The 13161-nt window shown below is 49.9% G+C and overlaps 1 protein-coding gene across 2 annotated transcripts in view; it reads left to right on the forward strand.

Moving 5' to 3' along the window:
* Positions 1-6167: 6167 nt before the first annotated feature.
* Positions 6168-13161, forward strand: part of RCSD1 (RCSD domain containing 1) — a 61464-nt gene continuing 54470 nt past the window's right edge. For both annotated transcript variants that reach the window (XM_045546630.1, XM_045546631.1), the window contains exons 1-2: positions 6168-6281; positions 6707-6864. In XM_045546630.1, the coding sequence (XP_045402586.1) occupies positions 6176-6281; positions 6707-6864 (264 nt within the window). In that variant the 5' untranslated portion in view covers positions 6168-6175. The remainder of the gene's footprint in view (positions 6282-6706; positions 6865-13161) is intronic.

The raw sequence follows: 13161 nt of genomic DNA on the forward strand, positions 1-13161 counted from the left end.
ACAGCCGTGTCGGGAAAGGGTGTGAGTGAGCCGCCTAAGAAGTGGGCCTTCCTCCTGAGCGCTCCTGGAAGGCAGCTCCGTGTCTTAGAAAAATAACTGCCTGTGCGGTGGGAGATAGACGGGAGAGATGGCGATTCAAGGTTGGAAGTGAGGAGAACAATGAGGAGACGTGGAGATTAACTATGACACTGTCTTCTTAATCCGGATGTGAGACGGTGGCGACTGTGAGGGGGAGTGATGTCAGGGTATTTCAGAGCTTGGATCGCAGCACCTGGCTGGTAAAGATGAAGGCAGAATCAAGAATGACTCCCAGGTTTCTTTCATGAACCAATGGATGGATAGCGAGACCACCACAGAGGGAAAGAGAAACTAACAGGTGGGGACACAGGTTTTTAGCAGATCTTACAAATGAATACTTTGCCAGAGTCAAAAATGAGAACATATTGTGCAGAAAATTTTTCATGTACTTCTCTGCCTGTTATCCATGTAAAAAGACAAATCGTAGGTGGGATCTGGATGCTATTCGTTCTTATCATCTGTTTCAGTTTATTTGTATATCATCATTGCAAATACTGGTCTTCAGGCCACATGAGTAATCTCCAGCTTTCGACAGTCCTGCCCAGTTCAAGATCCTGATTTGTATTAGCAAATACTGTCAGTGACAAGACTGCAACATCACTTAATATCACTAACGACATCCAAAAGGAATTATATCAAAAAATTATGCCTTTATTTCAGTAAATATCACCTCACTTTCTAGAAGACACCAGGGTTTTTCTTGATGTTGTTAAGAATAAGAAAAAATAAAGGATTATAGATACCAACTGCTGTCTAAAATTTAGATAGAAATTAAAACACTTCAAATTCTGACAGTGATTAGTCTCATTTTATCAATCTAAATGTTTTTTTCCGCCCCAAAGGACATTAGTTTTGTTTCCCACTCCCGTTTTCTGCCTCACATTCTCCCATCTCTCTGTTTATCCCTGTATGTGTGTGTTTTGCCTTCTGCCCTCCCTGCCAGTGTCTTTGTCCCCATCTTTGCTGCACATTTTTCTGAGAGTTTGCCTCCTTCTTTGTTCTGGTATATGTGTCTGATTTTGTCTTCTAAGTTTGTATCTATCTGAATAAGTGAGATGCCTTCAGCTATAACTAAACATCATAACCCAAATGGCTTAAGCCATAAAGAAATTTATTGCTTCACATAACAAGAAGTCTAGGGGAAAGTCCCCTCAGGGTTGGTCAATTCAGTGCCTCCACAAAGTCATTTGGTTATTTATTCAATAAGTATTTACTGAATGCCTATTTGTGCCTGGCCTTGATTTAGGCACAGAAGATACACACTGACAAAAAAGAAACAAAAGTATTTCTGTTCATGAGGGTTACGCTTTGGCTCGTCTCCTTTGCCTCATGGTAGCAAAATGGCTGCTGCAGTTCCAGACATCATTATAAGGATGCAAGATAACACCCTATATTTATAGGGCATCTCTTCTTATAAGTTTATTTATTTATTTGTTTTTTTGAGATAGAGTCTCGCTCTGTTGCCCGGGCTAGAGTGCCATGGCATCAGCCTAGCTCACAGCAACCTCAAACTCCTGGGCTTAAGTAATCCTCCTGCCTCAGCCTCCCAAGTTACTGGGACTACAGGCATGTACCAAAAGGCCTGGCTAATTTTTTCTATATTTTTAGTTGTCCAGATAATTTCTTTCTACTTTTTAGTAGAGACGGAGTCTCGCTCTTGCTCAGGCTGGTCTCGAACTCCTGACCTCAAGCGATCCTCCCGCCTCGGCCTCCCAGAGTGGTAGGATTACAGGTGTGAGCCACCATGCCCGGCCCTTATATGTTTATTTATCAGAAAGGATAAAGGTTTTCCCTTTTTGTCTCAGCCAAAATGTTCTCACTTATCCCTCCCTAAAACTATTTCTGACAAGGGGAAGGGTATTTCCATAACTGGCTTAGATTATTCAGGATTTACCTCTTTCCTGAAGCTTAAATAAACCACTATCACCAGGCCCTGCTCCCTCCTGGTCTGGGGTGGGGTCCAGGCACAGATATTTTTTTCAAAGCTCCTTGGGTCATTCCAATTTACAGCCAGAATTGAAACTGGAGCACAGGTACTCTGCATGATGTACTTTTTAGGTTTGAGAAGGTTTGCGTTTCTTTGCTAGATCTTCTTAATTTCACTCCTGAAACCTGGGATTATGCATCAGAAGGAGAAGAAGGTGATCTGTTTGGACCTCCAGACCATCCTCTTCGATTTTTCATCAACACTGTTATTTAGCCTCAGTGATTCGACCAGTGTGCTGACGGGGCCCCCCAGCCCACCCCTGGTCAGTCCCTCTCTCAGGTAGAGACCACCCAGCCCCGTCCTCAGAGCACCTGAGCTGAGCGCAGTGTGCACGCTCACATCCAGCCTTAACTCAGCCCAGCTCGGCGCTTTTGTTTTCTTCCTTTTTAAAAATTAAATCTGTCCTCCCAAGTCACAAAAATACATGTGTTTGCTGAAACCACCGAAACAACACAAAGATGCTTTTACAGAGAAAGATTTGAGTGCCCTTCGCCTTCCCATCTCCATCCTCTGTCATCCCAGAGGGTCAGGCTCTCTCTGTGGCCCTGTCCATCTCTCTCCAAGGCCAGTGCCATTAGGTCCCTGGCTCATCCTGTGAATCTCTGGAGCGGGGTGGGGTGGGCGGAACGGGTGATGAAGGGACGGAACAGGGAGTCAGTCCAGAATCAAAGCTCAACGCCTGCCCCCACTACCCTTTTTCTTAACTTTTTAGTTTGAAACCATTTTAAACTTTGAGGAAATTTGTAAAATTAGTACAAGGAACTCCTATATACCCTTCACCCAGGATTCCTTTCAGTTTTGCCAATTATCCCAATGTTCGTTTAATATGCTTTATACTCAAAGGAGCCAGCCCAGAACCACACATTTAACCCAGCTGTCGTGTCTCTCTGGTGTCCTTTAACCGGAACCCTTCCTCAGCCTCTCCTTGACTTTCCTGACATGGGCGCTTTTGACAACGACAGACCAGTCATTTTGAGGAATATTTTCCTGTTTGGTTTGTCCAGTGTTTCCTCATGATTAGATTCAGGTTATGCCCTTTTGGCCAGAATACCATGGAAGTGACAGTGTGTTCTTATTGCAACCCGTCAGGTAACGTGTGATGTCAAGTTGCGCCATCACTGGTGATGTTTACTTTCATCACTTGATTAGTATGGTGTCTATTCAGTCTCTCTTCTGTAAAGTTACTCTTCCCTCCATTGTGATTAATCGGGAACTTGCAGGGAGCTAGTTTAAAATTATGTAAAATCCCATTCCTCACTCCACTTTTACTCACTGGAGTTAGCACAATGTGACAGCGTTTTGAAATGGAACCTTTAGGAAGTGATTAGGTCATGAGGGCTCTGCTCTCATGAACGGGTTAATGCTATTATCCCGGGAGTGGGCTGGTTAGCGGAGGAGTGGGTTCCTGATAAAGAATGAATTTGGGCCAGGCGCGGTGGCTCACTCACGCCTGTAATCCTAGCACTCTGGGAGGCCGAGGCGGGTGGATCGCTCAAGGTCAGGAGTTCGAGACCAGCCTGAGCAAGAGCGAGACCCCGTCTCTACTAAAAAAAAAATAGAAAGAAATTATCTGGCCAACTAAAATATATATAGAAAAAATTAGCCGGGCATGGTGGCGCATGCCTGTAGTCCCAGCTACTCGGGAGGCTGAGGCAGGAGGATCGCTGAAGCCCAGGAGTTTGAGGTTGCTGTGAGCTAGGCTGACGCCACGGCACTCACTCTAGCCCAGGCAACAAAGTGAGACTCTGTCTCAAAAAAAAAAAAAAAAAAAAATAGATGACCAGCAGCAAGTGTGGCCAGCATGAAGAGCTGATTGATTGGAGCTCTTTGCAGTTCTGCTTGAAAGATAATTAAGTTACGACGTAAGTGGCCTTTCATGATCTTTCCTCCCACTGTGTCCTTTCTCCCATTGCAGAGCCACCTTTGATCTAAAGGCAAAATTCTACTAATTGGCTTTACTCACTCGTTCATTCATTCATCCATATGTTCATTTGCCAAATATCTACGGAAGGCCTACTATGTGCCTGGGGCAACCTATGGGAATATGGCGTCTCCACACATGTCCCCCCCTGGCCTGAGCTGTGTCTCGGGCGCCCCGTGTTCTCAGGTCCCTGACGATCTCTATTGACCGCCTGGCTGGGGCAGGCGATCAGGGCTGGTGAAGGGGGAGGCCCAGCGGGAGTGAAGGAAGTGGGTCCTTGTGAGCCAGCCTGACCCCCGGAGAGGGAAGGGAAGCAACTCCTCAGAGAGCCACTTTCCCTTCCCCTTGCGTCGTCAGCCCCTCCCAGCCCACAGAGCAGCCGGTCACAATCCCCAGTAACAGCAAAAACAGCCTGTTTATCACCGGGTTATCTCTCTTCTGGCTTCTGGGGATCTTCCGTAGAGGCGAGAGGGGAAGAGGTGTACACACCCCACGCCTACTCAGGAGCCCAGCTCTGGGCCATCCCTCCTCCCCTCGGCCCCTCCCTCCCCATTCTCCACCCCGGTCCTCAGGAGAAGGTCTCTGCCTGGGGCCCAAATAGCTCCGGAGCAGCATTCAGCTCAGCACTTGGGACCAAGGAGCATGGCAGGGACCAAGGGGCATGGCAGAGGGCACACCTATTTGAGCTGTGGTCATCTGTTCTCAGCAAAGGAAGGCCTGAGCAGGGCAGGGGGAGCAGCTGCAAGTCACCTTGGGTGACTGTGATGTTATCTGGCCTAACGGTTTCCTTTGGGTAGGCATTTCCGCCCTTCTGTTTGTGAAGCCAGAAACCTGTGCTGGGGCAGCCCCATTCTGAGCAAAAAGGAGGACTAGTTTGAGGGAGAAAGGAAAAAGGCCCACATGCAGGGTTAGAAGACATGGTAATCCTCGATGCCTCTATCACCAACTCTGTCCTGCACCTTTGAAAGGAAGAAAGAAAAAAAAAAAATCACAAGCACAAGTGTACATTGCAGGTTACCCGGAAATTTCCTTTCTTTGCTGTCACTCTGTCCTAGCGTCTTCGCCTCTGCAGCCATGTGGCTGGCACAGGAAGGGGCTCACCATCCATTCCTGGGAGTAGCGGCTCCTTTCACAGGGCTCTAAATGAAACAATATCACAGCCTTGTTCATTTGATGCTTATACATGAGGCTAAGCATTATAAAAATAGTCATTCTCTCTAGAGTGCCTACTACACTGTATAAGGAAAATGAGAATCAGAGAGGTTAAGTGACTTGTCTAAGGAAACACAGCTAGAAAGTAGCAGAGATGGGATTTAGCCTTCAGTCTTTCTGTTTCTGAAATCAGGGATCTTGCCCCTGTGCTCAGCAAAGTTAAATGAACTAGAAACCACTCTGGCATTAGGACAGCTAGTGTTTCAGAAAGTCAGGACTTAGAAGGTTCTACAATAGGAAAGGAGCAATATTTCTAAGAGCCATGTGAGCGCCTGAAGGTCCACAGATGGTGTTGGGATGGGCAGAATCAGGGTCGTTCTTCCTGGCGTGAGCAGGCACTCAGCGTGTGTCCTTAGCAGTTTCTCCATGCCTCCCTTCGAAGCACTCGACATCACTTGTCCCATGGTCCACCTCTGTGACGGCTTTCCCTTTCCCTGGTTCAGTTGGGGTCAGGGACAGGGGACAGGGTTGGGAGGCATGAGAATTCTGCAGGATGACACCGAGTCTCCGAAAGGCATGTCCCCCTCCTCTCCGCCCTCGGGAAGGACCGAGAAGGGGCACGCAGGGCTGGCAGCGGCGCATGAACGGGCAGCAGAGAGTGAGTGACACTGGTGCAGATTCCAGTCCCCGCGTCCCTCCCATGCAGCCTCTTTGCCTCGCTCTTTGCTGGGACAGCCCTGGGGGAGGTTGCTACGCTGGCCCTGTGGGAATAGGACGGTCAGGCTCTTGCCCTTTACTATATTTAATAGGAATGGAGAGAAGGCCCTTTAACAAGCAGTTCGTGGGAGCTGAAATTCCCACAAAGCCCAACGCATCCATCAAAGCAGACTTTGGGGAATAGATTTACCGCTTCAGGGAGCTTGGAAAACTTTGCTTGGATTCCCTGTTCTCTCCTTCTTGTCCTCCCACACAGATGACAGAGGGACAGATTGATAGTGGCTTCCTGCAAATGTGACCCTGCGAGTGGAGAGGAAGAGATGCGAAGGGAAAGGTGGCCCCGCGGGCGCCGACGCCGGGTCCGGAGAGCATGTCCCGCAACCGCGGCGGGCGCTGACCCTCCTCCACGGTCGCCGGGGACACCAGGTATGACCGTACCGCAACTGAAAACAGAGAGACAGGAGATAAAAAGCAGAAAGGATGGAAGGAGGCAAGAAGGACATCGAAAGGAAGGGAAATGAAAAGGACGACTCTAATTTGGGGGACAAGAACAAGAAGACGTTACAGGAGGGGGAGGCGGAGAAGGAGCGACACCGCGGCCCAGCCCGGGGTCCTGAGACGCAGCAGCAAGAGGGGCGGCCCGTCCCCATGTTTGGGCACGTTACGGAGTCGTGGCTCCCGCCCGCGAGTCCTGCCCTGGGAGGGACAGTATCTGTTTAGATTTGTGTCTAAATTTAAACCCTGATCGTCGGCCTCCCTCCCCTGCTCCCCTCCCCTCCCCCCTGCCCCCTCCCTCCTCCCTCCTTCCTCCCTCCCTCCTCCTCCTCCTCCTTCCTCGTTCTCTCGCGCAGGCCCCCGGGCGGGGCAGTCCCGCAGCCGAGCGCAGCCTGGCGCGCGCCGCAGCCCGACCTGGCCCGGCCCGGAGCCGCGGGGACAGCGCGGATCGCGAGCTCCGGCCCCCAGCGAGCGGGCGCGTCAGCCGCGGAGCCGGCACTTGAAGGACATGGAGGTAAAGGGGCCCGGCGGGGCGCGGGGCTGGGCGGCGAGCGGGGTCCTGGGCGCCCCGTTCCCAGGCGGCTGCCCCGCTCGGAGCAGGGGACCCGCGGGTCGTGGCTGCAGCGAAGCAGAGGGGCAAAAGCCTGCGGCCCCAGAGCCGCCTTGGCCAACGCCGGAGGAGGGTCGTCCCTGCTCCTACCTAGAGACCCCCGTGGGCAGGCAGGGAGAGACCTCAGAGGAAGAGGAGAGGGGCCTGCCTAGGGGGCCAGGTGTTTTGGTTAAGAACTTCAGTGCTTTAGAAATAAAAGCGTTAGTTGCAGCCCGGGTTTGTAAACGGGTAAACGTGTGAGCAAAAACTCTGCAAGAAAGCAGAAGCCCCGCATCTAGAGATGGGTATTGAAGGAGAAACAGACCCGGCAGCACGAGGCGAGCCCTTCTCTGGGGGCCTGTGGGCTTCTGTTTCCACTTGCAGAGTGGCCTTTTAGAGAGTCCAGCGGTCCTCTTGCTTCTGAAGCCCCTCTTGTGTCTGTCACATCTTCTTTCATAACTTTCAGAAAAGCTCCTCTCACCGGGCACTGAAATGACCCTATTTCTGCTAGAACTTGAGACTCCTCTGGAAGCGGCTGCCTGGTGAGACTGTGTGTACGGGGGTGTCCTGGCCACCTCTGTGGGTGTGCCACAGTGAGCCCCAGCACTGCTGCCTGCCGAGAGGAGGCCGGGGCTTTCCTTGCCCTGCGCCAACCTCCAAGGGGCCTGGCAACCACCTTTCAGCAGAGGAATGGCTGGGTGTATTCCCTGCTTCCCTCCCTTCCTGAGGCTTCCCTAGATTTCCCCCTTGAAACTGAGACCTGATATTTAGCCCTAAGTCAACCTCAGTAGGACCTGGGGCTTTTGAGAAGAAGAAGGGAGAAGGTACAAATGTTATCTAGTTGTTGAGGTGATTCCCACTCATATTCAAAAGGAAAGCTGTGCTCTCAGGAGACTGTGGTCGGCAGCAGTCGGGATTCACAGAGATTCTGCTGTCTCTTCCCAGCTCGAGGCTCTGTGCCTGAGCCCTGCTTGTTTCTTCTAAGCTAGACTCAGTGCTTGCCTGTGAAGCTCTGCGACTTCTGGAAAGTGGCAATAGGTTTGTCCCGGACAGCTGTATTCAGGCATCCAGCTCAACCAGTTGTCTTCAAGGAGCAGGGATCACCTTCAGGGAGACTTTACAGAGTGTGAGAGCCACCGGAGTCTAAGATGGACTCTCTATAGAAACATTTGCGAGGTAGGGAAATTGGAGCAGAATAGGGCTGGGGGCAACTATACACCCAGCAAAGCTCAGCAGGTGGTGTTCACAAGTCTACTCAAAGATGCAGAAGCACAAAGCACCAGGATTCTCTCTGAGCTGGCCACTGCTTCAGGGCAGAGGAAACAAATGGCCCAGGGGACACCCAGCTTGTTGGGTTGGGTAAAGGCTCCTTAAGAGATTGCCTTAGAAGTGGCTTTTCTCCTCTGGGAGAGTACAGGGTACTTCAGGCTCCAGGCTGGAGGTCCAATATGATTTATGACCTGTCTAACCTCTTGCAGAAAAGGATTGGAGATAAGACAAAAGCAATCTTAGGCTTCAAGCAGGTTGCTGTTTGAGGGCCACCAAATGCAAGTTTGAACTTTGTTCTAGCAAAACAAAGAGGATGTCCTTCCACAGAGGCACTTTCTCCCCCCTCAGCTGAAGAAGGAACAGTGTGTGACACAGGCCCCGAAACTATCAGCCGAGCAACTTCCTGTGCAGCCTGAGAGGGGTGGGAGGCAGGAAAAGAGAAGGCCCTCCGATCTACCGAGATGTGTAGTAACTGATGAAGGATTCCACCAAGACACGGAGATCATTCCTGTTGTGCTGGGGTTTGGGAGTCCCCAGGGAAGGAATCGCTCAGCCAGCCAGGAAACCTGACAGATCACCCTGCCTCTACTGCAGGTCATCGATTTGCTGGTTGGCAGTAGCTGCTTTTGAAATTTCTTTGTCGAAACTCCTGAAAAAAAAAAAAAACCTGCAACTGCTAGCACTGGTGAAGGAAGTGAAGGGGAAACCAAGGGGCCAGGGAAGTGACGATTCTCAGACAGGAAGTAAACTTTTCACGGTAGAGCATGATATGCAGATGATGTGCAGAAGCCGGATTTGGGGGTTTCTGAATATCTCAGAGTAAAACTCTCTTGAGAGAGGAAGCCCATTTTTGATACATGAAGGGACTACCGTATTTGGGAAGAAACTGAGTGATATTACTTCTCAGTATTAGGAATTCAAACCAGATCAACAAGGCTTACTCAATATTCATTCTCTAGAGCCCACTTACCTATGGGAAGTCTTTGAGAAATCTAAAGTCACCATTACCGTTGTTGACAGCATCAATCATGACTTCGGCCCTCATTAAGACCTTGGGAAAGGTAAAGATGCCATCTGATCCCTGCCTTTTAAAGGCTCACAGTTGGTAGAGGAAATGAGACTCACCGTCAGCGTCAGATGAGCACTGCTGCAGACCGTGAGTTCTGCAGGAGTTCAGCGTAGATGAGACTCAGAAGAAGCCTCGAGAGAAAGGTGGTGGTGAGGAGGAGAAGGCGTAAGGAATGGGTGCAGGGAGAGCATGCCGGCCTTGTCTGGGAAAATAGGCCAGTTGGCTGGAGAGGAAGGTAGGGAAACAGTAAGAGAAAGCAATGAAAGCAGTAAGATAAAGCCCAGGGCCACGGAGTAGAGTGAATACCCAGCTAAGTGGTAAGTAGGAGCTGAGATCCAAGCTACCTGCAGGAAAAGGTTACTTTCTCTTCATACAAAGTCTCCTTGTCTAGCTGAGCCCCAAAGAAGTGGCTTTTTCTAATTCATGCATGGCCCTAGATTCTGCTCCACGGACAACAGGACACTCTGAGAGGGGTTGAGCACGATGGCAGCCAAGATGTAGCAGTGATAATACAGCAGATACACCGGTTCATGGCGTGAGCAAGGGAACCAGGTTAGGGAGCTTCTTTGAGAGCCTAGGGATATTCTGACTTCAAGAGACAATAAGAATGGAAAAAACGGAAAAGAGTAAAGACCATGTGTGGGGTGGGGGTGTCAGAAATCACCAAGGTGCCCAGAAGAGTGGAGCTCCCCATGGTGCCAGGGAGAATGGCAGTACCAGCTTTGACAGCTCTGTCAGCCCTTTGCAGGCAGGGACTGTCTTATTGGACTTTGGGTCTCCAAGGATGAGCACAGTGCGTAGCAGATAGTCATATAACTTCTCAGTAAAAGTTGGCTTGATAAGTGATTAACAGAAACAGGACACTTCTTTCCCTCTCAGTGTGCAGCTCAAATGCCTCTACCCCTGAAAGCCTTCCACAATGTCCTCAGACTCGACAGCACTCTCGCTGCACTTTGTTCAAACTACTGTTAGAGCATCAGGCAGAACTGTAACTGCCAACCTACCTGGCCCTCTCCCTGGAAGGCTGCCTGAAGGCAGGGGCCATGTCTTACACATTTAGGGCCTAAAGCGCACCCAAGAAAGACTTGTTGAATAAGTAAATACATTACTGACAATGGGAGAAAGATCAGATTTTTTAAACCAACGGTGTTTAGATATGTTGGTTTTGATTGTTCTAAGCAGAATGTCCAGCACTCCCCGAGAAATATAGATCTGTTATGATACAAATGTGATTCTTCTCTAGAAAAGATCATAGGTGACATTATTGTATATAGGAGCCCAGAGGACAGAAGTGTACAATAAAGAGCTGAAGACATAGGACATCAGATTTAAATTGATATTCTTAGTTGTGTAAATATAAATCCTAGGCACTGCCAGATAGTCTGAGGGTGCTTGGAAAATGTTTAATTTTCACTGACTAAATCTTTCATTTGTTCATGGACATAGTAGACACATGGTTGCAAGGAGATAAGTTTAATTTTTATGTGTCTACTATTTAGTTGAACAAATGAAGGATTCAATCAGTGAAAATCAAACTTTATTGCCACTGAACAAATCATGAATTTCTAACTTAGATGGAGACAATGAGCCTGTTCTCTGAGGCAACTCCAAGTCCTTTCCAGGTATTATTTGACATTCATCCACTTATTCCATATTTATGGAACATTGATACATAGCAAATCTTGTGTTTAAGTGTTTCTTAAAAGTTGCAGGACTACTGTGTCTTTTCATCCTAAGAGACTGTCAGTGTTACTGTTGATGAGGGCGTATGTGCTTGTGTGTGTGTGTGTGTGTGTGTGTGTGTGTGTGTGTGTGTGTGTGTGTACTTACTGGCCTATGTAATGAGTTCATTTTGTAACCTACTTTTTCATCCACATCTTCTTACGTCAGTAAACATTGTCTACCACGTTACCACATTTAAAAAAATTGGGGGGCTAGGAGATAGGAGAGAAACATGGAACCAGGATCCAAGCCTTAAAAAGACCATTTCGAGATTTCACCATGAAGCACTGTTGGAAACACACCCAAGGGCTCTGCTGGTTTTGACCCACCGGCTCACTGAGCCCTATGCTGGCCGCTGGTTGGGGCCGGTGGGTCACAATTAGGAATCGCGTGGCCCCTGAAGCAGAGTTTGGCTCGGTGGACTTGTGGGTGAGCCCAGATACCCCGCATTCCTCTCTGGCTCCCACGTGCTCTGTGGGACCCTCACAGTAGCCCTGGCTCGCCCTTAGCAGACGCCTTCCATTTGCTGGACTGAGACAACGTGGGAGTTTCGGGGAGTCAGGCTGAGGGCCCGGCCCGGCCCTGTCACAGGAGGGTGAGTGTGCATTCCTGGGAGGGAGTCGGGTTGCAGGGCCTGATCCCAGCGCGGCTCCTTGCAGCAAGGCCAGCCGGAGCCCGGCGCGCGTGGTGCCGTGGGAATCCGAACGCTGGCGGCGCAGCGGCCTGGTAATCTTATCAGGGCGGCAAGAGAAAGCATTTCGCTTCCAGAGAAATCTGAAGGCAGCTCTGCCTTCCTCCAGCAATAATATTTGAGGTTTGCAGAGCCAGCCTGACCACCCCTATTCAATTCACTAGAATCTAACAGTCTCAAAGCTGGGGGTGGAATAAAACAATCTCTAACCCAGTCTCTAACCCTGCCATAGCGAACAGGAACAGAACAGCTCACAGAGAGGTACGCAGAGGATTTAGGTGCTATTGGGTCTCTGGAAAGCCAACGGCTTGCAGTTTTTCTCCTCTCTGGGGACTAGTTCAGCCTAAGCCTTAAGAAGTAAGACAGAGGGATGGTTCTCCTATTAACGAAGTTCCGGTGATGCCACGGACACAGGACAGACACTGAGCCACCACCATCAACAGTCTTGCTGGAACCCTCAGGAGCGCATCTCCTGAGCTGGACCAGAGCGAATACTCCCCTGTCACTTGGTCTTTTGGGCAGTGAGCTTCCCATCTTTTTCCTTTTTGGCTTCCTCAGTACCTATTTCCTGGGAATCGTGGAAACTGACCGCTGCGTTGAGGAGGCTTAGCCTGTCAAGTCATGTATTTGGATGGCTCAAACCCTCTTCCAGGGGAAAGGTCTCGAGCCACCGCAATTCCAGCCTCAGTGCCTCCCTAGGAGACGTGAGGTGGTCATGCGGGGCCCTTACCTCTGTGAGAGAACCCTCTGACATACCATTAGAGCCCACCCTTAACGGATAACATTAGGAGCCCCAAAGCTGGACGCTCTCAGATGGGGGCACTGAGAAGTTCTGGACATCGGAGCTGACATTCTCTCCAGCCAGGAAATTAGCATCTGCATCGTAGATGTCCCCAGCCCTTTGTTTTGAACCTGCTTGCACTGTATCAGGGCCACCCTCCTGGCCTCAGGGTGGCAATCACAACTCTTCCCCCGGCTGAACCTTCTATAATCAAGCGGTAACAACTCACAGCATGCCATGCACTAGCTTTTAAATTAGGTTCAACAAGCACGCACCAGTCCTGACTGCCTGCCAGGCACTGGGGATCTATCGGCTTGCGGGTCCTTGAAGAACTCACAGCCTAGGAGGGGGGCAAGCACCTGAGCAGATGATTGCTGAGTGGGGATGAGACCTTACGCACACACAGAAGGGACATCATACTCAGCCGGGGGTTCAGGGAGGGCTTCCTGCTAGAGGTGATTTCTGAGTAGAGTCTTGAGGGATGAGTAAGAGTTAACCAAGTGCAGAACACTGGGAAGAGCATTCCAATCAGAGAGAATGACAGGAACAAAGCTGCTCGTGCAAGAAACAGCATGGCATGCAAGGGGACCGTGAGCAGTTCATCCCCGGAGGGCAAAGCAAGATAAAGATTTTTGAGGTTGGAGGACTAGACGGGGGTATATTTATAAGTTGCGGTTCCTGCCATAAAGG

The sequence above is a fragment of the Lemur catta genome, chromosome 3 (genome assembly GCF_020740605.2).
Source record: "Lemur catta isolate mLemCat1 chromosome 3, mLemCat1.pri, whole genome shotgun sequence".
Lineage (NCBI taxonomy): Eukaryota > Metazoa > Chordata > Mammalia > Primates > Lemuridae > Lemur > Lemur catta.